The sequence below is a fragment of the Bufo bufo genome, chromosome 6 (assembly GCF_905171765.1).
Source record: "Bufo bufo chromosome 6, aBufBuf1.1, whole genome shotgun sequence".
NCBI classification, from domain to species: Eukaryota; Metazoa; Chordata; class Amphibia; order Anura; family Bufonidae; genus Bufo; species Bufo bufo.
Window position 1 is genome coordinate 425,302,960 of NC_053394.1, and position 24,208 is coordinate 425,327,167.

The following is a 24,208-nucleotide window of genomic DNA, read 5'->3' on the forward strand; positions in this document are numbered from 1 at the left end:
CGCCAGAGAGTCGCAGCCTGCTGGAAATTACTGAAGGCTGGTCTAGGGCCTACATCAGACCCCAGGCAGCCTTCACACACATCGGCACCCCACGATCGCATTTGCGGGGTGCCGATGGGAGACAGAGGGAGTCCGCTCCCTCTGTCAGCACTTTACATGCGGCGGGCGCGATTGCCCTCAGCATGTAAAGTGTTAAACAGCCCGGATCGGCACTCCTGCCGAGCAGGGCTGCGGCTCTCATGTGAGAGCCGGGTCCTCGCTCCCCGCTGCACGGGGGACCCATGCAGCTCTTAGTCTGATCCGCCGTAAAAAAGCGGTGGCCCAGCCCAAGCTCCCTTAGTGACTGCTGTAAAAACACGTATTGGTGGTCACTAAGGAGTTAAATTAGGATTTATGTCTTACCTATAAAATCCTTTTCTTGCCGAGTTCATTGGGGGACACAGAAGACCAAGGGTATAGCTGCTGCTACTAGGAGGCGACACTAAGAAAACAGTGTTATCTCCTCCTCTCAGCTATACCCCTCCTTCAGACACGGAGCTAATCAGTTTGTACGAAAGCAGTAGAAGCAGCGAAGAGGAGCCAACAGAAAACAATAAAAAATAAGAAAGGCGAAGATGGGTCAGAATCAAGAACCGGAGGGACCCATCAAGGAGAGCCAGCAATGTACTTACTGGGTGGGAGCTGTGTCCCCCAATGAACTCAGCGAGAAAAGGATTTTACAGGTAAGACAAAAATCCTACTACTTTCTCACTCGTATCGTTGGGGGACACAGAAGACCATGGGACGTTAAAGAGCAGTACCATGGGGAAGGAACAAGACCAGAACGAATCCAAGTCTTGTCATAAGGCCCTGCACAGAATTGCAGGGGGAGGACACACCCGGACCCCTGAAAAAGGACAGGAAGAACCATTCCCAGGAAGGCCAGCCAGAGAGAGTCTGAATACCCAGATGACCAGGCTGGGCAGAAGAACAGCCCCGTAATATACCGGAGAGAGAAAACATAGCCTGGGCCCAGAAGACTTCTAAGTAAGGTGATACTCAAGGACCAGCACCCCAGGAAAATACCCCCCCTAGAGTGATCAACAGACACGACATGGCATAGGAAGAAAACAAACTGAAAATGGCACGAAATGCCAGGGTCAACACCGCCCATGGAGGAAGAGGATGCGGCACGAACCTCCGGTGCCGCACCCACTGACAATGTGTCCTATAAGCCAGAACCAGTGACTGTCGGCATTTGAAGGAAGAACACAAAAACTCCCCCTGGGAAGGGGTCACACAGTAGTAGCCACGGAACAGGAGTAGCGCAAAAATCTACGGCCAGCGCAAAGACTGCCTTATAGGGGGAGGCCATACCAGCACCCATGGCCTCTACAGAGGGGAGACTCCACCTGAAAATGAGGTCAAACAGCAGTAGCCAACATGAACTGTTGGTAGCGCAATACTCCACCGGGGAAGGAAGAAAACTGGCAGGAGTGTGGACGCCGAGCGTGCCAAGGAAAAGCAACAAAATTAGAATGCTCCGCATGGGGACTTCAGGCACGAGGAGAGGCATGTCGTGGGTCAACACCCTGGAAAGACAGAGGCTGCCACGTAGCGCCCGACCGCAATCCGTACAACGACTACCTGAGGAAAAGAATAGTGTGAAAGTAGTCACAGTATCCCGTGGTAGTGCCAAAATACCACCTATGACAGGGGGTAAGGCGATTGTCTGTGTCTAGCAAGGAGACCACCCTTGGAACGGGATGGAATGCGACAAGGGTAAAATGAGATAGGGCGGAAGATTCCAGAGGTAGTGGGAATACTCTGCCTATGGAAAGAGGGGAGTCCGACAAGATGTACAGTATCCACTGGTGGAACAAGTACCACTGGTTGTGGAACTACCCTGCCGATGAAAGGAGGGTAATGCTACAGGATCTTACAGTATGCCGGTGTGGTACCCATCTCCACCTAAGAAAGACGGATAATGTAACAGGATAAACAGTTTCCAGTGGTAGTGGAGTTACTCCGCTGACGGACAGAGGGAAACCCGATAGATGTACAGGGTCCACTGGTAGTGCCTCCGTCAATAGAAGGAGGGTAATGCAACAGGATCTACAGTATGCCAATGTGGTGCAACTAGTCCTATAGCAGGTGGAAATCCAACCAGGATTAGTGCAATTACTCCGCCTATGGAAGGAGGGTAATGTGACAGACTGTACAGTATCCAGTGGTGAAGCAAATACCCTGCCTATGGAAAGAGGACATGCTATCGGATGTATAGGGTCTCATGTGCAAATACCCTGCCTATGGAAAAAGAGCAAAGATACAGAATGAATAGGATCCAGTGGTAGTGCAAGTACTACGCCTATGAAGGAGGGTAAATTTGAAAATAGGGGGCACACCAATAAATATAAAGAGTCCTGAGAGTGCAAAAGGGTGGTGAAAAATGGTACAAAATACCACTCTAGATGGCCCTAATATTAATTTATTTACTTATGCAAGCCGCACTCCATGGCGGCTATTTGTGCTGGTGGAACGCACATTGCGTTCCATTTTCGCTCCCTACTTCCGGTCATGTGATCCCTCCATTTCCGGTCTTCGCCTTGTTGCTCTGCACCTCCACATCTCCATCGCACAGGTGAATTGTATGAGGCTTCATTTCCTGTATATATGTGACACACGGACATTGGGCTCATCACCCTTGAGGAAGCCGGACTGCGCCGGCGATACGCGTTAGGCGTTACTCATCTACTCAGGTCCACTGCACCAGCTGCTTATACAGGTTTTGGCTCTTGCTACTCGACCTTATTGTGGTCTGCTTTTATTCATTAGTGGCCTTACCTTATCTGACATTTTCTTTATGTTGTTTATAGGTGTACATTTTGTGTAGCTGGGTTATATTGCATGTCCCTATTCAGTGGACTCTATGTGTCGGTGACACCTATTTTTACACCGACACGCTGTTCAGATTGTATACAATTTTTAAATGTGTGTTTGTTGGTGTGTTTAATAAACTTTATATATATTCTATTACTTGGCTATTGTCGGATGTGCATGTATAGGGTGGTTCTTGTGACTCTCTCTTGGGTCAGGCGTATTATGAAGGAGGGTAAAGCTACAGGTCGGACAGTATCCAGAGGTAGTGCAAGTACTCCACCTATAAAGGAGGGTAATGCTACAGGCTGTACAGTATACCATGGTAGTGCAAGTACTCCACCTATAGTAGAGGGTAATGCTACAGGCTGTACAGTATGCCATGGTAGTGCAAGTACTCCACCTATAGTAGGGGGTAATGCTACAGGCTGTACAGTATGCCATGGTAGTGCAAGTACTCCACCTATAGTAGGGGGTAATGCTACAGGCTGTACAGTATGCCATGGTAGTGCAAGTACTCCACCTATGGAAGGGGGTAATGCTACAGGCTGTACAGTATGCCATGGTAGTGCAAGTACTCCACCTATAGTAGGGGGTAATGCTACAGGCTGTACAGTATCCAGTGATAGTGCAAGTACTCCACCTATAGTAGGGGGTAATGCTACAGGCTGTACAGTATCCAGTGATAGTGCAAGTACTCCACCTATGGAAGGGGGTAATTCTACAGGCTGTACAGTATACCATGGTAGTGCAGGTACTGCACCTATGGAAGGGGGTAATTCTACAGGCTGTACAGTATGCCATGGTAGTGCAAGTACTGCACCTATAAAGGAGGGTCATGCTACAGGCTGTACAGTATCCTAGTCGTAAGCAGCTAGCGGTAGGGCGAGCACGCCGCCTATCCATTGCTCCACTGTAGCTGTAGAGAGGACACAGTGTAAGCCTGAACGTGGGGCACTACAAGCACTAAGATGACAAGCTGTTCATACACTGCTATAGGGCGATGGGAACCAAGCCCAAAATAGGAGCGGAGCTCCAAGGGTTAATAATAATAGCTGTGGGAATTACATGCAGCCCCAATCCCATCAACATTTTTAAGAGTGATTGGCTGGGGGAAAAATAATTGCCTAAGAAGCATAGGCAAGGAAGGGGTTAAGTAGGTTGGGAGGGCGGAAGGTATGAGCGCGAAAGTTTTGCGCCCTGAAGGTACAGTCCCCGCCCCCAAACACTCTGGGAGAACGTGGCATAGTAGGCCGCAGAGTCGGGGCCTCTCGTACAGGTGGGGCCGACCTAAAGAACTGCCGGCTGGGAGAGCAGGCGTGGAGGAAGGCGAGGGGGGCTGGGGACCGAAGCCGGACCGACGGCCAGTGAGAGGCCAAGGTTTTGAGAAAAAAAAAAAACAACAACATTTTACTGTGTTCACTTTAGAGAACACAGGAGAGGGGACCCAGCAGAAGGTTAACCCCTAGAACCCAGTACGGGGGGCAAGAAAACATGTCTGCCTCCTATGTAACTCTTAAACTATGCTTTATGGCTTATATTAAAAAGGGTATGTACAAGTTTGGGGGCAATTTTTTTATTTTTTTATTATTGCATTGTACTTATTTTGAGCTAAAATTATCATTTTATCCTATTGGTCTTTATTAAAAATGCTCTAGTAGCACCCTTTGGCTTTTCCGTCAGACCAGAAGCTGACAGACTCCTCATCTCTGCTCTCTGACCTTGGGGCATTAATTTTGGGACATATAAACTTTTAAATGATCTGAGGAGAAAGCTCATCATTCCTTGTGCGCCTCTTGCGGCGGTGAAGTCAGGCCAAGACCCCTGGTTACTAGTAAAACTAAAAGCAGAAACAAGGGTTGGATGATAAGAGCTTCAGAAAAAAGTCTCCCGACTCTTCCCTGAAGACAGATGTCTGGAAGAAGGGCATGTTGGATCTCAAGGTGTCCCATCCTTTTGTTCTGAGGTGCCTGGCTTTCTCCTCTCTCCCATTCACAACACACGCATGCTCGGCCTGTGTGTGGAGGGATCGGAAGAGCGAGTGTTCGGCCTACTGTGACCTCGCATATGTCTGGCATTACGTCGTGGAGGGGGGAACGGTCTCCAACAGCACAGAGTATTTTAGAGACAGAGAGCTACATAGTGGAAGCAGATGATACTGAAGCATTTTTAAAAAAAAATTTTTACTTTTATGTACCTACGCACCTTTGTGTTTCAGTTATTCACAAGATCTCCGCTTGCCGTTACTTACTGGAAAAAAGTCTTATTCATATCGAAATGCTAAAAAATCATGCACAGCCCTAAAGCTTCAGACCACGGAGGGTCAGGATGGGTCTTCACCCTCTCCATGTGTTTGGACAGGGTCAGAGTCAGACCCTGTAGCAGATATGGCTGCTCACTTACTCCTTCTCCGCTACGGCGCTGAGTTTTTTTTATTTAATTTTTTTTTTTTTAATATTCCCCTCCCAATGACATCCAGACTTTCTCAGGGGGGAACCTCAGCAAATAATGAGAGACGCAGAACCAGGCCTGTCTGATAGAAACCTTTAAAGACCCTCCCCGTCCAGATGTGAGACTTTGACAGTCTGGATCTGGTCTGGTAATGCCGAGCCAGGTGGCAAGTGTAGCTGGCGGATTCCTCCCTCTAATGCTGAGCCAAGTGGCAACCTTATTAGTGCCGGGGGCATGCAAGGCCTGTGAATGAAGTACGTACAACACGCGTGTACCGTTCCACCCAAACAATTCACAAAGCATCGCTGTGACCTCGCATGACAAGCCATCGAGACGTCATGGTGAAGGCTCTCATCGCTGCGCCTATAAACCGCATCCCAATCTGAAAATAATCCCTTCTTCCTTCGCGTGGCTGCAGATCCTCAGGACCCAGAGCCAAACATTCTTCTTTGACTATGCCATTTTCTCCGTAGCCTGAACCTTCGCTGCCCCCGTCGTTATACGAGACGATTCCCGCACGCCTTGGGCGCGTCTACTACAACCTTTCCCGCTGGTTGACTTGTTTTTGGTCCCAAAGATCCATAAACACGTTCTGCCAAGTGTGAAGTTGTGCTACAGACAGACGCTCGCTAGGGCAAGGAGGTAGCGTGGCGCCTGGGCCCCAAGTTTACAAAAAGCATGAACGTCAAACTGCGAGAGTGACATAAGCGGAGTCTATAGACTGCTGACATACAGGCAGGAAAGCAGTGGTGAATGTGCGGTAGACACGGGACACTCTACGCCGATCAGAGCCAATCAGTTCAATTAATTAGGGTTAGTCTGCTTTGGAAATCTCTAAAAATTAACTGATCGCAAGGTGTGCCACGATCAAGAACCTGAAAGCAAGTGTTCAATTACCCTGCAGCGCCACCACAGGGGAAATAAAGCATTACACTGCTTTCACTGAAATCAATGGGCTTGGTGTCCTCCAGAGCAGGAGGCCCTCCAGAAGTGGTCATCACCTGTCGTTCTTGGACCCTTGGATGACAGAACTATCTGATTTCAATATAATTAAGTGCCCTGGGAAGATAGGCAAAGTCCTCCCGATTCCTTTTAAAGAGAATGGATCACCAATATTCTTTAATTAAAACCAGACAGACATTCTTTTTTCTAATAAGTTTTTATTTTCTGATGTTCTATTTTCTGTACAGGATTACGGGGGCAGCCATCTTGTCCGAGCTGCTGTCTGACATGGACATAGGAGCTGGAGACGACCCACTGACTTCTTCAGGAGAGTGCGGTGGGCATGCTCTTTGCAGCCAGTACATATTAATAAATATTTGAATGGCCGGGGGTCGGACTCTCTGCATTCCCACCGGTCAACTGTTTCAACAAGATTACACTATGCGTCGTCTCAGGGGCGCCGTGTAATTACAAGTGCTTGTTCCACCCACTTGAATGTTACGAGCATTTATAATTACGCAATCTTAAGACGAAAAGAAGGGCTCACACGAGCGTCGCCTCAACTTCAAACAGCTGATCGTTGGGGGTGCGGGGAGTCAGACTCTCACCAATCAGAAATTGATGACTTATCCTGAGGACAGGTCATCGATATGTACCGACTTCACAACCCCTATAACCAGTTCTCGGGTCATTGCACAGGGAGGGGGAGGAGGTAAGTTGTGATATCATCATTGTGAATGGTGGATCTATTTATCTAAAATAGCAAAAAGGCAGCACTCCAAAAGCAGTAAAAATACTTTTATTCACCCATGTGGATACAGGTATGCACATGGGTGAATAAAAGTATTTTACCATTTTTACTGATTTTTGCTATTTTTATACAGGGCAATAGTCAGGCATGCACCCTTTTTGTTTAAATTTTGGATTTAGTGCTGCCAGATTTTTGCTTTATATTCATCTAGCTATATATTACCTGTCATTGTAATCCTTCCTGTAAGGATAATGAGATGACTGCTGAGAAGTAGTGATCGCTACAGAACAGGAAGTGTCAGCCGATTATTAGGCTCAGAGAGAAAACTGCATGATTCTATTTTTTTGAAATATAGAAAGTGATTATGAAAATTTTTAAAATTATTCAAAAATATGTTTAAAAATAAAAACAATATGTCATTTTCTGAACACACATTCCCTTTAAGGGCTGTAAGCTTTCAGTGAAGCCTTTGCTCGTGTTTCTCTTGACCTATTTAGAGTTTATTTCGGCTGCAGCTTCTGTCCCATCCAAACTGCTCCCTGGACGGCGAGGAGCGATGCTGGAACGTCTCGAGCCTTCGATGCCCAATCATCGTATAAACATTTACAAGTGACCGTAAAATTGTGGGATGTCAATAACGAGCCGAGCAACAAAAGGAAAGCGGTTGTGTTTGCAATTATGGGGAGAGGAAATTATATCAAGGTAACGAGGGGCCGACGTCTCCCCTATTAATGTGGAGAAGGTCGGTTTATGGGCAGCGGTTAGTCACAAAGCCCAGAAAGGCTGACTCACAGAGGAGGACCGAGGACAAGATGGAGGTCGGCTGACTCAACGCCCGACGTCTCATCTGAATCTACTGCATGTGAGCAGAAACAAAATGTATAAGATTTTCTGAAAAGAAGGATATAAATGAATATTCAAATTTTACTTTTTGAAGGGTATTTCCATCTCACAAAGTGATGGTTTATCGCTAGGATATGCAATCCCTTCATGATCGGGGGGGGATCTGACCTTTGAGACGCCCCACCGATCCTGGGAATGAAGAGGCTCTGCTCTCTCTGCAGCTGCAGCGCCCTCTGCACTGTGATTGACAGGGCCAGGTGTCATGAGGTTTTCACTGCCTGGCCCTGTCAATCCAAGTGGAGAGGACGTGGCAGCTGCAGAAAAACCTGAGCCTCTTGGTGCAATGGCAACGCCCCCATTGCTCCTAGAGCCTCATTTGCATATATTAAAACATCGTTTTTCTCAGCAATGCAGACACATATGAACATGGGACCAACACAGATGCCTTCAGCTCCCAAGCGCACATGTAACCGGTCAGCCAGTCTCATATGTACAAAACTGCTGACAGATGCCCTTTAAAGCACATCTCCAGTCATTGCTATAAATCATCATATCCCTCCCTGAAAGCACTATGGGGGGATGGGAGGAGAATACAGCAAAGACCGCGTGCAGATTTCTGGTATATAAAAATTGTATTTTGTGTAAAAACGGAGATGGCGGGGGCTTAGGAGGAGGGACTCTGGACTCCTATGGCTTAAGATTTTTACGACAATTTCTGCCAAAAAAGGTTGACTATTATAGCGCCTAGCTGCCAATTGGGGTAGATTTGTTTTTCTGGCACCAGGAGGCCTAAATTTGGCGCATGTGTTACCGCATCGCACTTCTGATTAAGGCTGGCGGCTGAAATGCCAGTCTTTTCCCGGGCAGTCATAGTGGAGACAGTAGGGACTGTGCATTTCTATGAAGCATGGGTGACCGGGTGACTACATGATGATCGTTCCATTGCTGATTAAAAATGGCTGCTGTAAGTACCCAAAATGGAATCCTATGTAGAACTGTCTGACATTGAAGATAAAGCACAGGAGATCATGGACTCGCCCGTATTACGGTTCTATAACCTGGCTCCCATCGCGGCCCCGCACTGATCCACACTCCTCTTGCCTGTATACGGCCACAGCTTAGTAACCTCACCCCGCCGGCATCTTTATAGCGTCTGTCAGTCGGAGGGCGACAGCTGACTGCATAATTCTCGCCCTCTTTCGGCGTTTGTTTTGTCAGAGCGCGGTTCTCACAAGAGACAAATATTTACAGGCAGAGATGTGTTGCTTTTGGCAAGGGAACGAGAAGAGAGGGGATAAAAAAAAATAAAAAAAAAGGGAAAAACCTTTGCCGCGGCGAGGAAAGGATTTGTTTTCTTGTCTGCTTGACCCAGCGCAGGACAAAGCACCTTGCAAATATCAGCCACTTGACAAGAAAAGAGCGGCGAGCAAGACGGGATTCAGGGAAGCGGCTGAGAAGCTCTCTTATGTGAGCCAGGGGTGACATCATGGCGATGACATCATAGCAGTCACCACATAAGGGTAACCCTTAGGCTTCCACGTTGATGCTAACCCCTTAATGACCGGTAAAAAAATGTTGCCTCTCTGCATTTGAGCAGATACAAGGTTTTCTGATTTCTTCAGCACTGGTGTCACAGTATGTGGCCTCGTTTTCTTTCTGGCGCTGTTTGGGTAATTTACTGTATAAAAAAAATTGGGATTTTAATTTTTTATACCATTCAGGTTTAATACTGAATAACCTGTGAAATCAATCATTCAGGTTATTACAGTCCCGAATAAGTGCAGGTTTTCGAGTTCTAATAAAAGCACAAAAGATCTAATTTTTTGCAGACATTTTTTACATTTTTGTTATTTTTATTTTTTTTATTACTACATCATCCTTATTTTAGCATAGAGACACAGAGCACTCCCCAGGGGGTCCTTTCTAGGTCCCCAGGGTTGACTATATAGGGGGTCCTTCATTACCCCAAGCATACCATTGGGAAACCCAGTGACTCAAACGAACGAAGGGTGGACCCCCCCCCCCCCCCCCGCTCCTTGATGATTATGCATTAGTCAGTCTTGACCGTGGTGATCAAAGGGATTAACTTCGGAATTGGGGGCTCCTCTAATCCTTAAGCACAACGGCCCCTTAACTAAAAAGTGCATTACAGGGGCGTTATAGAGTAAAAGCATAAAAATATAGAAATCAGGCCTTTAGTCTGGGAACAAGTTCTTGTGTGCTCACTGTCGCCCCCTACCATGTAGGAGAGGTGGGAGAAAGTGACAACATGCCTCATCCATGCAGAGTACACCAGTGCCGGCTGACAATCTGGGCGCTGTACAATGCACTCTGAAGCTCAAATTCGGCTTCGTGAGCAGTGACTGTGCATGAGCAGCTACCCGGAAGAACTCTTGCTCATCCCTAAATACTGTTCATACTCTGCTCGGCGTCTGGGGTGTGTGGAGTACAGATCCATAGAAAGTATGTGATTCAAAAACGTGTTAAAAAAAACGAAAAATAAAAAGCAGCATGACTTACCTGTTTATTCCCTTGCCATTCCGGCACCACTGCTCCCACCCTCCCCGCTTGGCTGCAGTGGTAATGTGTTCATATACCCACATGACTGCTGCAACCAATCACTGGCTACAGCAGTATATGCCATGAGACCTCTGAGATTGGCTGCAGCGGTCATTAGGGTCCACGTGACCGCTGCAGGCAAGTACGGAGATACAGAGATAGTCGGCGAGGAATGGAACGGTGGTACTGGAATGGCAGGAGAATAAATGGTTAAAATGTTTTTTTTTGTTTTTTTATAGTTTTAATCACATTTCCCCCTTTTGAACATTTTTGTTGCTCAGCTGGAACAACCTTTTAGTCTGATTGGGTTAGTGGGAACTCTCATATAGGAGGCTCCGGTCAGTGCATATATTACAGTCCGCACCCACTTACCACCTGCTGTGATACATAAGTCTATGGGGCCAGGCTTTGCCACTCACCGTTTTGCTCCTCCAGTTCATTCCCAATATCGTACCCCATCTGCTTCTGACGGGCGATGACAGATGAGAGGGCGTCCAGGCCGGCGTCCTGCACTGCAGAGAGAATAACGGTAAATTCACTACACGAGAACATCGTGGAACCGTAGCCACTCGTGTACAATGGGGGTATACTATTGTGTTAAAGGGGTATGCTGCTTTTGGCACCCCATCTTCTCAGCTGTCCGAATAGGCTGCAGCGTAGCACCGCAGCCACTTCCTAGGCCAGTGCCCTTGCGTTCATCGGTCACATGGCCTCTGTGACCAGTCTCTTAAAGGACAATCCCGGATGATTGAAGTTATCCCCTATCCATAAGCAAAGGGGATAACTATTAGATCACAATCATCAAAACAGTCCCCCCCCCCCCCCCACCACCGAAAAAAACTGGAGCGGCCAGTTGCTCATGCGGGCTGCCACCCGATTCTTTTCTATGGGAGTTCCAGAGATGGCACTCGGCTATCTCCGTAATGCCCATAGAAATAAATGTAGCGGCGCACGCATGCCCTATTGGCCACCCATTCATTTCAGAGGGTTGCAGGGGGTATGAGGTCCCTATTCTCGTGATCAGTGGAGGTCCCAGCGGTAGGACTCCCATAGATCTAAAAGTTATCCCCTATCCTGCGAATAGGGGATAACTTCAAACAACCGGAATACCCCTTTTAAGTGAATAGGCCTGGGCTGCAATACCAAGCACAGCCACTATACAATGCTCGGCGCTGTGCTCGGTATGCTGTGAGGATGCCGCAGTGATCACCGAACAGCAGATCGGTGGGGGTGCCAGAAGTCAGACCCCCATCAGATACTGATGACATTGCATTAGAGTGTTATGTTAAGCCTATACCCAGCACAAAGGGTGGGAATTTATCATTAGATAAGATGCCATTTTTTGTAAAAAAATAAAGAAATTTTTGAACACACAAAAAAAAAAAAAGAAAAAAAAAAAAGGAGGATAGGTCATCAATATGTACCGGCTGCACAGCCCCTTTAATCTGCACAGTGAAAGCCATCAGAACTCTGAATGCAGCTCTGGAGGTGACTGGAGTACGTGCAGTGTATTGTGCATATTTAACACATTATCTGCAGGTTGCAGCTTTACAGTAGTGTTTATATCAGACCAGGGGCAGACTGGGAACTTAAAGCGGCCCTGGAAAAAAATACCCCGTTTTGAAGTCTGGTCCAAACTGATGGAAGGCAGGGCCAGCAATACCATATTGCGGCACATTATACCGCCCCAACAGAGCCAAATACCACAGTCCATTCAGCAGCACAAAATACATCCCCAAAAACTTCCACTGGCCGGCCGTAAGGAGGGCTCGGGTGGCCCCCCCCTGGGCATCGGCCCACCGGGAAATTTCCCTGTAAAGGTATGGCTAATCCACCCGTCATAAGTCAGAAACTCTGCGAGAAGTTCTCGAAAACCTCTTCTTGTTGGAGCAGCAGGTTTATAATGGATTGAGCAGACAGTGAATCCTATAGTCTTAATCTGCAACATCTCCCCGGCTTCCAGACACCACAAAGAGATGGCGGTGTCTGGTACAGAGGCCCAGACGTGCGCCAATTGCATTTTCTCTGTATTAGAAAACTCTGGGGTCTGATTTTTCCCTCCTTTTCTTACGGTTCCAGTGCCACGCTGCATGAAGGCGGGGGCTGCTGCGGGGGCTCAGGAATCCTGAGGCACAAAAACACAGGGGGGGGGGGGGATTTATCATCGTCGGTGTATTTACGATTCAGATTGGAGTTGCTATGCGCTCCCCCGCCAAATGTATTAAAATGGAGCACCGTAGAAAATTTGGCACCAATGCAATGTGCTTGTGCCTATTTCAGTAAAAGTATGCCAAATTTGTCACTCCAAATCTTTAAACATGTATGCCTAACGGGGTTGTCATCTTGGACATTGGGGGCACATTGCTAGGATATGCTCCCAATGTCTGCACCTATCCTTAGAACAGAGCCTGCATGCGCGGCCGCCCTCCATTCATCTCTAAGGGAATGCCGAAAATAGCAGAGCGCAAGTTTGGTACTCGTCCTAGAGCTGGCCGCCCCACCAAAGTAAGTAATCGGGGTGAAGGGCCTTCATAAGAGGTGACCAGGAACCCAATGGTCACCCTGGCTGAGCTCCACAGATCCTGTGTGCTGATGGCAGAAACTTCCAGAAGGTCAACCATCACTGCAGCCTCCATCAATCTGGACTTTATGACAGAGTGACCAAAAAGAAGTCTTTCCTCAGTAAAAAAGACTCATGGAAGCTACCTCAGTGAGAAACAGGATTCATTGGTCTGAATATACAGTATGTATACCCCCATAGTGCCCCCTACACAGTATGTATACCCCCATAGTGCCCCCATACACAGTATGTATACCCCATAGTGGCCCCTACACAGTATGTATACCCCATAGTGCCCCCTACACAGCATGTATACCCCCATAGTGCCCCCTACACAGTATGTATACCCCCATAGTGCCCCCTACACAGCATGTATACCCCCATAGTGCCCCCTACACAGTATGTATACCCCCATAGTGCCCCCTACACAGTATGTATACCCCCATAGTGCCCCCTACACAGTATGTATACCCCCATAGTGCCCCCTACACAGTATGTATACCCCCATAGTGCCCCCTACACAGTATGTATACCCCATAGTGCCCCCTACACAGTATGTATACCCCATAGTGCCCCCTACACATTATGTATACAGCATAGTGCCCCCTACACATTATGTATACAGCATAGTGCCCCCTACACATTATGTATACAGCATAGTGCCCCCTACACATTATGTATACAGCATAGTGCCCCCTACACATTATGTATACAGCATAGTGCCCCCTACACATTATGTATACAGCTTAGTGCCCCCTACACATTATGTATACAGCTTAGTGCCCCCTACACATTATGTATACAGCTTAGTGCCCCCTACACATTATGTATACAGCTTAGTGCCCCCTACATATTATGTATACCCCCATAGTGCCCCCTACACATTATGTATACAGCATAGTGCCCCCTACACATTATGTATACAGCATAGTGCCCCCTACACATTATGTATACAGCATAGTGCCCCCTACACATTATGTATACAGCTTAGTGCCCCCTACATATTATGTATACCCCCATAGTGCCCCCACAAAGTATTTGTGCCCCCACCTAGCCCCATTCCCCCAATGATCAGAGCCCATTCTGCGCCCCCCAGCATGCGTGATGCGGTGACACACATCATGCCGGCTGGGCTGGGTAGGAGAAGCACCGAGGCAGATTCCCCAGCCTGTGCACTCATCCTACACAGCAGAGCAGACATGATGTGTGAGCGCTTCGCACCTGAGGCTGGGGAATGATGAAGCAGCACGCTAGCGGCTCCCTGCTTTACTATTGCATTCAAATTGCCAAATACCTCAGCCGTCCCGGGACAGCCACGGAAATCCAGGACTGTCCTGCCGGATCTGGGACAATGGGGAGCTTTGTAGTAAAATAAAAGTTGTGCTGTGATTGGTTGACACGGGCAAAATGCAAATGGATACTCCCAAAAGTTGCCTCCGTAAATGAGTAACTGGGGCGGTAGCAGGTTTTTTAAAGTAATGGCGGCCATACACATTGAATGATCAGCTCTCTCTCCTGACTTCCTCCCAGGTCCCCCATACACATCTCGGCCAAACGTATATATGTGTATTTAATGGTGAGAGGGGACAAAGCTGCTGCCACAGACTTCTGGCGGCGGATTATCTCCCGGGAGAACATCAAGATCAGGCGAAAATAGTCAAAAATTGTGGATATTTCCTTTACCTCTAATTGGGCCAAAGTCAACAATGAGTCTAAGTAAGAAACGGCATCAGAAAATATTTCTATAGATGGATGCACGCCCGGGCAGGTATATACGCCGGTATACTACTATATGTTCTCACCCCCAGTGGAGCCTACAAGCTCAGGACCCCCAGCAACGAGCGACAATTGGTACAGTAATTTAACTGGACGACTGGGGGTTTTGCTGATTTCTAGGAACGTTTTCGCGCTGCCAGAACATGGAATCTCGTCGATCTGACAGCTTTGTTCTTTGAAATTAGACCCAGAAAAACGTTTGCTACAAATTAGGTCTAATTTTCTGTAATGGTGCAGCATGAACGTTCTTCCACAGAACAAATCGACTGATAATTGATGCAGACAACTCTGAAAACAGGGCGTTGGCGATCGCCACTTTCCTTGCTGAGGTCTATGGAGACTGAGAAACGAAAGAGTACGGCATCGGCCGGCATTCCTAACTGGTTAAAAAGCAATTCCTCGGGGAGAGCGGGACACATGGATACAATCTGCACCCACGTACCATAGGAGGGGGAACGCTCAATTCAACCTCTCTTAGGGCTTAGGCATACAACCGTATGTGTTTTGCGGTCTGCAAAATACGGATGCGCAAAAAATACGGATGACGTCCGTGTGCATTACGTATTTTGCGGAACGGAACAGCTGCCCCTGATAGAACAGTCCTATCCTTGTCCGTAATGAGGAGTAACTGGCGCCGCAAAGAAGTAACTGGCGCCGCAAAGAAGTAACTGGTGCCAATATGGTATCTAGCGCCGCAAAGTAGTATCTGGCGCCGCAAAGTATTAGCTGGGGCCAAAAAAATAGTACCTGGCGCCACAAAGCAGTACCTAACACAATTGTCATTTTATTCTTTACTCGCCTGTGTCGCTTTCTGCCTGCAACACAACGGGGAACATATACTAAGCCAAATGTACCGGCACGTAAAAACTGGTATGCGTCACCCGCACCAGATGTCTTTTCCACACCTCACTAGAGAGTTTGGAAAAGCGTGGCAAAGTGAATACAGAGTAGGTGAAAGGAAAAGTGCCTCACATGTCTAGTGCCGTGCGCCAGATTTAGGATACAGATGATAAATACGGGACGGCTTCTGTTTCGAAGCTAATTTTCAGTGTCGATAAATTTTCACCCGCTGTTTTCCAGTAAAATGGCAGCACGTGACTTTCGAACCTTCTCGTTCCGGCAGCTTTTCTCCTTATGTTCCTCGTCTAGTTATCCTAAAGCTTCACGATTCCCGTACAATCTTCTTGTGCGCTGCCGTCTTGAAGGAAGGGACCTAAAACTGTGGTTTACCGCACAGAACTGTACAGAGTGGTTTACGTACAGCAGCGAAGAGAAGGGGCGACATCGGCCCATGCACTCTAGTGGGGGGCACTCTTGGCTCCATAGATACATTAGATATGGGGGGGGGAATTCTGACATGTCCTTTGTTTCCCCAGGAAATGAGTGATTTCAGAGCTGATGATGTCATCTCTCCCAATGCCGTGCAGGCCTAGATCAGCAGAATGTCATGATACCTTTAATTTAGCAATATTCTGTAGAAAAAGCAGTTAAGTGCACTGAGGGCGGTCCCAAGACACTCTGTGCACTCCAGCTTCCAACGCCAGCCCCTCCCTCTTTTTCCTGATTGACAAGGAAGGTGGACACAGGGTGCACAGAGTGGCTTAGGCCCACCCTCAGTGCACTTTATTGCGCATTTGCATATGGATTAAATGAAGCAAGGGATGGCTGAGTGAAAGGACATACGGATGTGGATAGCACATGGTGTGCGGTCGGCATTTTTTGTGGAACCATTGAAATGAATGGCTCCGCATCCTATCCGCAACAAATGTGGATTGGATGTGGACCAAAAATACGGTGGTGTGAATGCGGCCTAAGCACAAGTGATGCCACCAGATGACAGGTTACCTGCTATCATCCGCTGCTGTTGTTGTCTCAGCTCGCCAACCCCGAAACCTCGCGTCTCCTCTGGTTCCTCCATCACCCATGGGTTGTATCCTGCAGATCCGCCACTCATCAGACTCGACCTAGTAAATGAAAGCATTGGTAAATTACAAACTCCAACCCAATGGTGAGTCAACCTTACAGTCCGGCACTCGGCTGGTCAGTGGTGGGTGAAGACTACGGAGAAGTCCACCCACATAGTTGCCGTTCTAGATACGTTTGCCTCATGCTTAAAGGAGGACAATGAAGCACCGTTATGTTGTCTCCAGACAACGGGCAAGTGCGTCACAATACATAATCATCTTCATGCACTGGAGGCTTCTTCAATGTCTTCAGGAGCCATCCCACCAGAGCAGGGGTGCACCTAGCCTTTCTGCTGCCCGAGGCAAAAACTGAAGCGCCCCCTCCACAATGCTAATTTCTTAACCTAACCCCTTCCCTTCCGCCCATGGCCCTTTGGCTGCCGCTCTCTTGCCCCTACCTGGTGCTGCCAGAGGCGATCGCCTCACCTGGCCTCATTGATGGTGCGCCCCTGCACCAGAGAAGTACAAATATACTCACTGACCAAAAAATAACGCACCCAGATGGAATGTCCTCTCATGGCAGGGCTTCCAGCTGGCATTGTTCAGCAGGATAATGCTCGCCCGCACACAGCAAGGGTTTCCCAGGAATGTCTCCTCCAGATTACAACACTTCCCAGGCTGCCGGTCACCGGATTTATCACCAATCCAGCATTTATGTGACCAACTGGGACGTCATCTTCACCAACCTACAAGTGTGCAGGATCTACAGGCCCAGCTGTAACATCTGTGGGCAAATGTGTCGCAGGATACCATACAGAACCTGTATGCCTCCATGCAGATCAGATTTTCATATGACAGCCCTTCAATATTAGAGCTCATGCACACAAAAGTAATTTTTTCAGTATCCGTTCGTTTGTTTTTTTGCGGCCCATATGTGGACCCTTTCACTTCAATGGGGCAGCAACAAAAAAAACGGAAATTACTCCATGTACAATCTCTGTGTCTGTATGTCCGCATGGCTGCTCCGCAAAAAAATACAACGTGCCCTATTATTGTCCGCGTTACGGACTGTTCTATTAGGGTCCAGCCACAAAATACAGAAAGCAGGCGGCCGGTAGTCACGTTTGGTGGGTCCTAAATTTGCGTCCAACGGTCGTGTGCATGCGCCCTTATACTGGTGGGAGATGACGGCGGCCTTTTTGTTAGTCATACAAAAGGTTCTTTGTATCGCCATATTCTGACCCCCATAACAACTTTTTTATATTTATGTCTACGATGCTGTGTGAATGCTTTTTTTTTGGGGGGGGGGGGGGGGGGGGGGGGGGGCGAACTGTACTTTTTATTCATACCATTTTGGAGTGTGTATGCCGTTGGGATTACTTTTCATAGAATTTTTTGGGGAGGTGAATTAACGGGGGGGGGGGGGGGGGGGGGAATAAATAAAAAATAAATAGTTGGCCATTTTGATTTTTCCCAGTTACGGCGTTCACGGAGCAGGATAAATCCCTCTATATTCTAATAGTACAGGCGTTTTGGGATGCAGGGGTAAAGTGATCTTTACATTTTTTTATTATTTATATTTATTATGGAGAAAGTGGGGTGACGAGTGCAGTGCAGTGAATTGCATTATAAGCCACTTGTGCCATTTTCCAATAGAGCACTGCCCCCTGCAAGGACCAATAGGAACTACAGCTCTATTAGCCTGTAACGCCACAAGCTTTTCCCTGAAAGCCGCCTCAGGTGGAGCGGAGGGGTTAAATGTCTACGATCGGCATTATCGCTGATCACAGACATTAGCACCTGGTATCTGCTGTTTTAAACCCGGAGGCTATGACGCCCGCGAGCAGCCGCCATTTTTAAGGACAGGACTTCCGTCGTAAATGTATGGCAGCGGTCCAGAAAGGGTTAAACATAAAATTGTCCGTATGCAAAATATCCATTTACATTTAAAGAGGAGCTGTCCCCTCTCCACACTTGTGTAACTACCATAAATGAAATTCCTGACATATGTGATGCTGAAGGGAAGATATTCATGAAGCTTTATTTTTCAGCCAAGCAAGTTTACATCTTGGGAGTTGTAGTTTTACTACAGCTGGAGTGTCGGAGGATAGCCATCACAGCTCTAGGCTTACAGGTCATTGGGTGGTGTATGGCACCATCTAGTGGACAGTTTGGGGAAAAGCACTTACTCATGAACCCCCTATACAACAGGGAGCTAAAGATTATTTGTAACATAAAAAGGTTTTTAGGAAGGAGGCACCTGTTTTTCTGTCTAAAAAAACAAATCTTAGACGGAAATGGCTAAAAACGGATGCAAAATGTGCTTAACGGATGCTTAAAATACAGGATCCCTTTTTTCATGTTCCGCTAACGGACCAGAAGAACAGAAAATGAAATGGTGATGTGAACCCAGCCTTAAGGGTCCATTCACTCGTCCGCAAGTGTTTTGCAGTCTGCAAATTGCGGATCCGCGAAACATGGACACCGGCCACGTGCGTTCCGCATTTTGCGGACCGCACATAAACGGCACTATAATAGAAATGCCTTTTTCTTGTCCGTGTCTGCGGACAAGAATAGGACATGTTCTATTTTTTGGCGGGGTCGCGGAACGGAAGTGCGGATGCAGACACCACACAGTGTGCTATCCGCATCTTTTCCGGCCACATTGAAAATGAATGGGTCCGCACCCATTCCGCAAAATTGCGGTACGAATGCGGATCCATTTTGCAGACATGTGAATGGACCCAAGGGGTTTTCCACCCCCGTGACATACGGCATGTCACTATGTGATGGCCGGGGGCCTGCGCCGAATTTCTCTGCACATCGTCCGTCCTGCGTAACGGAAACCAGACGGATCCGTTATGCTGCCCATAGACTTCTATTCTGACGGATCAGAACGAAAGGCCTCTAAAGGTTTCCGTTTTGATTTCCGTCTCACGAATTCCGTTATTTTCCGTTCTAATGGAAAACATTAACAGAATGCAAAACGGTGATGTGAACTCGCCCTAAGCCAAAATTTGTGTGGAGCAGCGATACTCTTGACGGACGCTTAGCCAAGCTTGACGAAACATACATCGGGGTATCACTGCTAGCATGTAGTGCCTACATTAATGGGTATTTTACCTATAATATACCTGGTTAGTGCACTGAAGGGTGGACCAGGTGCAATCGATGAGTTATTTCTGCATACACAGACATGGGGGAGGGGGAGGGCATTTATGACCAAATATATGCCACTTTTTGGCGTATATTTGGTGCAGATGTGATTTGCGTAAAATCAGCAACTTCTTCCCCTTGGGAAGAAAACGAGCCGGCAGTCTAAGTTAACATTTTTGACTCCGGTTTTTGGCATAAATTTTTTTATCTAAGGCCTAGTTCACACGAACGTTTTTTTTTGCGGGTGTACGGGCCGTTTTACAGTCCGTATACGGAACCATTCATTTCAATGGTTCCGCAAAAAAAAAACGGAATGTGTTCCGTAAGCATTCCGTTTCCGTATTTCCGTTTTTCCGTTCCCTTGAAAGATAGAACATGTCCTATATTTAAACATGTCTCATCCAGCATGGAGGGCAGAGTGCTGGATGTAGTGTGCGATCACATTTGCATTTTCCGTTTGTATATGTATTTCGCCATAGTGATGTGCACCTGCAGCAGGTTGTGCTGACCCAACCCCTTATTTTTTTCCATGTCCTATATTTGGCCGCAAATCACGTTCCGTGGCTCCATTGAAGTCAATGGGTCCGCAAAAAAAACGGAACACATACGGAAATGCATCCGTATGTCTTCCGTATCTGTTCCGTTTTTGCTGAACCATCTATTGAAAATGTGATGCTATTCTATGTAATTACTGTATACTGTATATGCCATACGGAAAAACGGAACAGAAACGGAAACACAACGGAACTCAAAAAACGGAACAACGGATCCGTGAAAAAAGGACAGCAAAAAACTATAAAAGCCATACGTTCGTGTGAACTAGGCCTAAGTCTACACCAGCAAGGGAGCTGGCATAGATTTAAGGCTGTTGTACGCCGGCGGTGATGCGCCTAAGTTATGTGGAGGCCTGCGCCAATACATAACTTAGGCGCATCAAGCGTCAGCACAGGGGTAAATCAGACTGGAGTCTAAAACACCGATCCTTATAAATGGCCCCAATAGTTCTTTGACATGTGCAATCTTTATAGCGGTTCTTTGACGTGTGAACAGAAGCATATTCAGGTCTAATTTTCAATGATTATGCAGATGTTGCCATGTTACATGATATAGTATATAATCTACACTACTCACAAAAAGTTAGGGATATTTGGCTTGTGGGTGAAAATTCAGGATAAACCTAAAATGCCCTCTGACCTTTACAGGTGAAATTACGGTAATGTGACCTTCTCTATAATTCTGAAAGCCACATGTCCAACTGTTCAATGATTTAGTACTTTCCGCACAACTTGCTGTTCTCCAACAAGGAGCTTAATGGCAAAATTCACAACAGGTGTTTGATCCATGAATCGCCCAATAAATTTCCTGGTTCAATTAGAATTGGTAATTAACCCCTTCGGAGCAAACATGGCGCCCGCTCACACGTGCAGCGGGTGTCATTGCCGGTGGGTCTCCACTGTTTCAAACAGCAGAGACCCGCGGCTAATTACTGCGACCGGCAATAATGCCGATCGTAGTAACTAAAGCCTTCAGATGCTGTGATCGAGTGAGATCACGGCATCTAAAAGGGTGAAATACCCGGAAACTTGCATTTCCAGGCTTCTTACCAGCATCTTCTGCGGCCAGTGAGGATGCCGGTAATTGATTTTAATAAGTTGAGTCTCGCTGGCATTAAAGCTGCAATTCTTATTTTGGCCACCAGCTGGTAGGCCAACATAAAAAATTCTGAGTAATACAGGAACTTTTAAAATCCATAATTGTTCAGATTAAAAATAAAAAAATAAAAATAAAAATTTACTGACAAATACAAGCTTCAAAATCATAACCTAAAAGTAAAAAAAAAAAAAAAAAACACCACATAAAAAATACATAAATAACAAAAAATATAAACATCATGAGTATCACCGCAACCGAAAATGCCCATACTATTAAAAATATAAAAATATTTTTCCAATACGGTGAATGGCGTAACAAAAAAAAAAAAAAAAAAAGGGTCAAAATGGCCAATTTGACATTTTTTCATTGCTTCTCTTACCCAAAAAAAAAAAAAAAAAGTCATAAAATGTGATCAAAAAGTCACACTCCTAGATGGCATCAATAAAAACTGCAGATTGTCCCACAAAAAAAAAAATGAGCCCCCACACAGCTCAGTAGATACAACTATGAAAAAAAGTTATGGGGGGGTCAGAATATGGCGATGTAAAAAATATTTTATACTATTTAAACATACAATACCTATACATATGTGGCATCGTTGCAATCGTACTGGCCCAGAGAATGAAGGGCACAGGTCCATTCAAATGGAACGCAGTGGGAACAAAACCCGTAAAACGGTGGAGGAATTGCATTTGTTTTCCAATTCCATCCCAGTTGGAATTTTTTTCCCCCCACTTCCTACTACATTGTATGCCACATAAAATGGAGGCATTAGAAAGTACAACTTGTCCCGCAAAAAATAAGCCTTCATACAGATATGTGAACAGGAAAAAAAAAAAAAAGGTATGGCTCAAGGAAGATAGGGAAGAAAAATGAAAACGCAAAAAAGAAAAAACCTCCGGTATACTAAGGGTTAAACAGTCCTCCTCATCATGCGGTTCACATTTTGACATCATGAGACCAAGACGACACCTATCAATTGATCTACAGTACCTCACCATGGCTTCAAGCAGGATGTTCTCAGACGGAAGTGGCCACTGAGCTTAGAGAGTCAGAGTGTCATCAGCAGGTTGTATCAGAGATACAGAGAGACTGGAAGAGTCACAGAAAGGCATAGAAGTGGACGTCCTTTGGTCACATCCCACACTGATGACCGCTTCATTGTGAACAATGCTCTGCGGAACCGGATGATGAATGGCACACAACACATTTAAGGGAGGTGAGAGGCACCCAAGTGTCATGTTCGAAACCATTTACATCAACGTGGTCTGCATGCTAGACGACCTGCGAGGGTACCTGACCACAGGCGTCATTGTCATACATAAGCCAGGGAGCATCTACGCTGGACGAGGGACCAGTGGGCCGCAGTGCTGTTCACTGATGAAAGTCGATTCACGCTGAGCAGAAATGATGGCCGCCAACGATGTTGGAGACAATAAGGAGAGTGCTATGCATCAGCCACTGTCACCAGACGAGCCTCTGGTGGTGGTGGTGGTGTTACAGTGCGGGCAGGTGTGTCTCGTCAGTACAGAACTGCCCTTTGTGAATGGTACAGTGACAAGCCCATACTACTTGAAGAACATCATTATTCCAGTCATTGTGTCTCTGCATGAACAACACAGGCCTAATTTCATCTTCATGGAGGACAATGCTCATCGAGGTCACATCATTAGGGAACGGCTGCTGGAGACTGAGGGACCTCAAATGGAGTGGTTTGCACTTTCTCCAGACCATTGAAAACCTATGGGATCAGCCGAGTCGCTGTGTAGAGGCTTGTAACCCCACAACCTCAATAACCTGAGGGCCGCCCTTCAAGAAGAGTGGGATGCCATGTCTCAGCAGACAATAAGACGACTTGTGAACGGCATGAGACATCGTTGTCAAGATGTAATTGATGCTCAAGGCCACATGACAAGTTATTGAGACTGACATTTTTGTGGCGGTATACCCAGCACTGGTGTTGGCTTTTGTTTCAATAAATTGTTTAAGATGAGGAAATCACCATTGCTGCTTCTACTTAAAATGCCCGACTTTCAGGATATAATAATCACTGGAGCGGGAACTTTTAGGTTTCCCATAAATTTCACCTGAAAGCGATTAATATCTGCATACACTACTCTCAAAAAGTTAGGGATATTTGGCTATGTAGTGCACCATACAACGGCAGCAGAGCAATGTTTCCAATAGCACTTATAAAAATTCCCACAGCATGGGACAGTTACATTATTTTATAATGGGCTAATAAAATTTTGTATTACACTCGATTATGTGTGGTCTTTTTTCTTTTTGGGGTAATTTAGTGTTATGCCGCACAGTGCTTGATTGGGGTTTTTGTAGGTTTAATAACCAATCTGGTCTCCTGTCTCCTTTGCTAGCTTACAACCTTAAAGGGGTTGTCTCACTTGGCATTTATCATGTAGACAAAGATGCCTGGGATGGGAGCTGCTGTGCATATGTGCCCGTGATCCCGGCCACCAGAGAGGCCAACTCTTTTTCCTACAGTGTGCATGCACGACCACCTCTGCCCCACAAAAAAAGCAGGTAGACAAACAAAACACAGAAATTGTGATCAACTCCAAGCATTAATTATGCAAGAACGGGTCGCTATCAGTCAGGATTTGGGCCAGTAGCTGATATCCAGCATGCCAGGGCGAATTGCAAAAATCTTGAAACAGAAGGACCAACACTGGAAAGATTCAGTCTTTGCAGAAACCTGATGGATTTTTCAAGAAAAGTTGAAAAACTTCTGAAATGCTC

The 24,208-nt window shown here is 46.6% G+C and overlaps 1 protein-coding gene across 1 annotated transcript in view; it reads right to left on the bottom strand.

Moving 5' to 3' along the window:
* Positions 1–24,208, bottom strand: part of STX8 (syntaxin 8) — a 192,015-nt gene that overhangs the window by 143,508 nt on the left and 24,299 nt on the right. Inside the window, exons 5-6 of the mRNA XM_040437525.1 lie at positions 16,584–16,702; positions 10,822–10,914 (exon numbers count right to left, since the gene is read on the bottom strand). Coding sequence (XP_040293459.1) covers positions 10,822–10,914; positions 16,584–16,702 — 212 coding nt within the window. The remainder of the gene's footprint in view (positions 1–10,821; positions 10,915–16,583; positions 16,703–24,208) is intronic.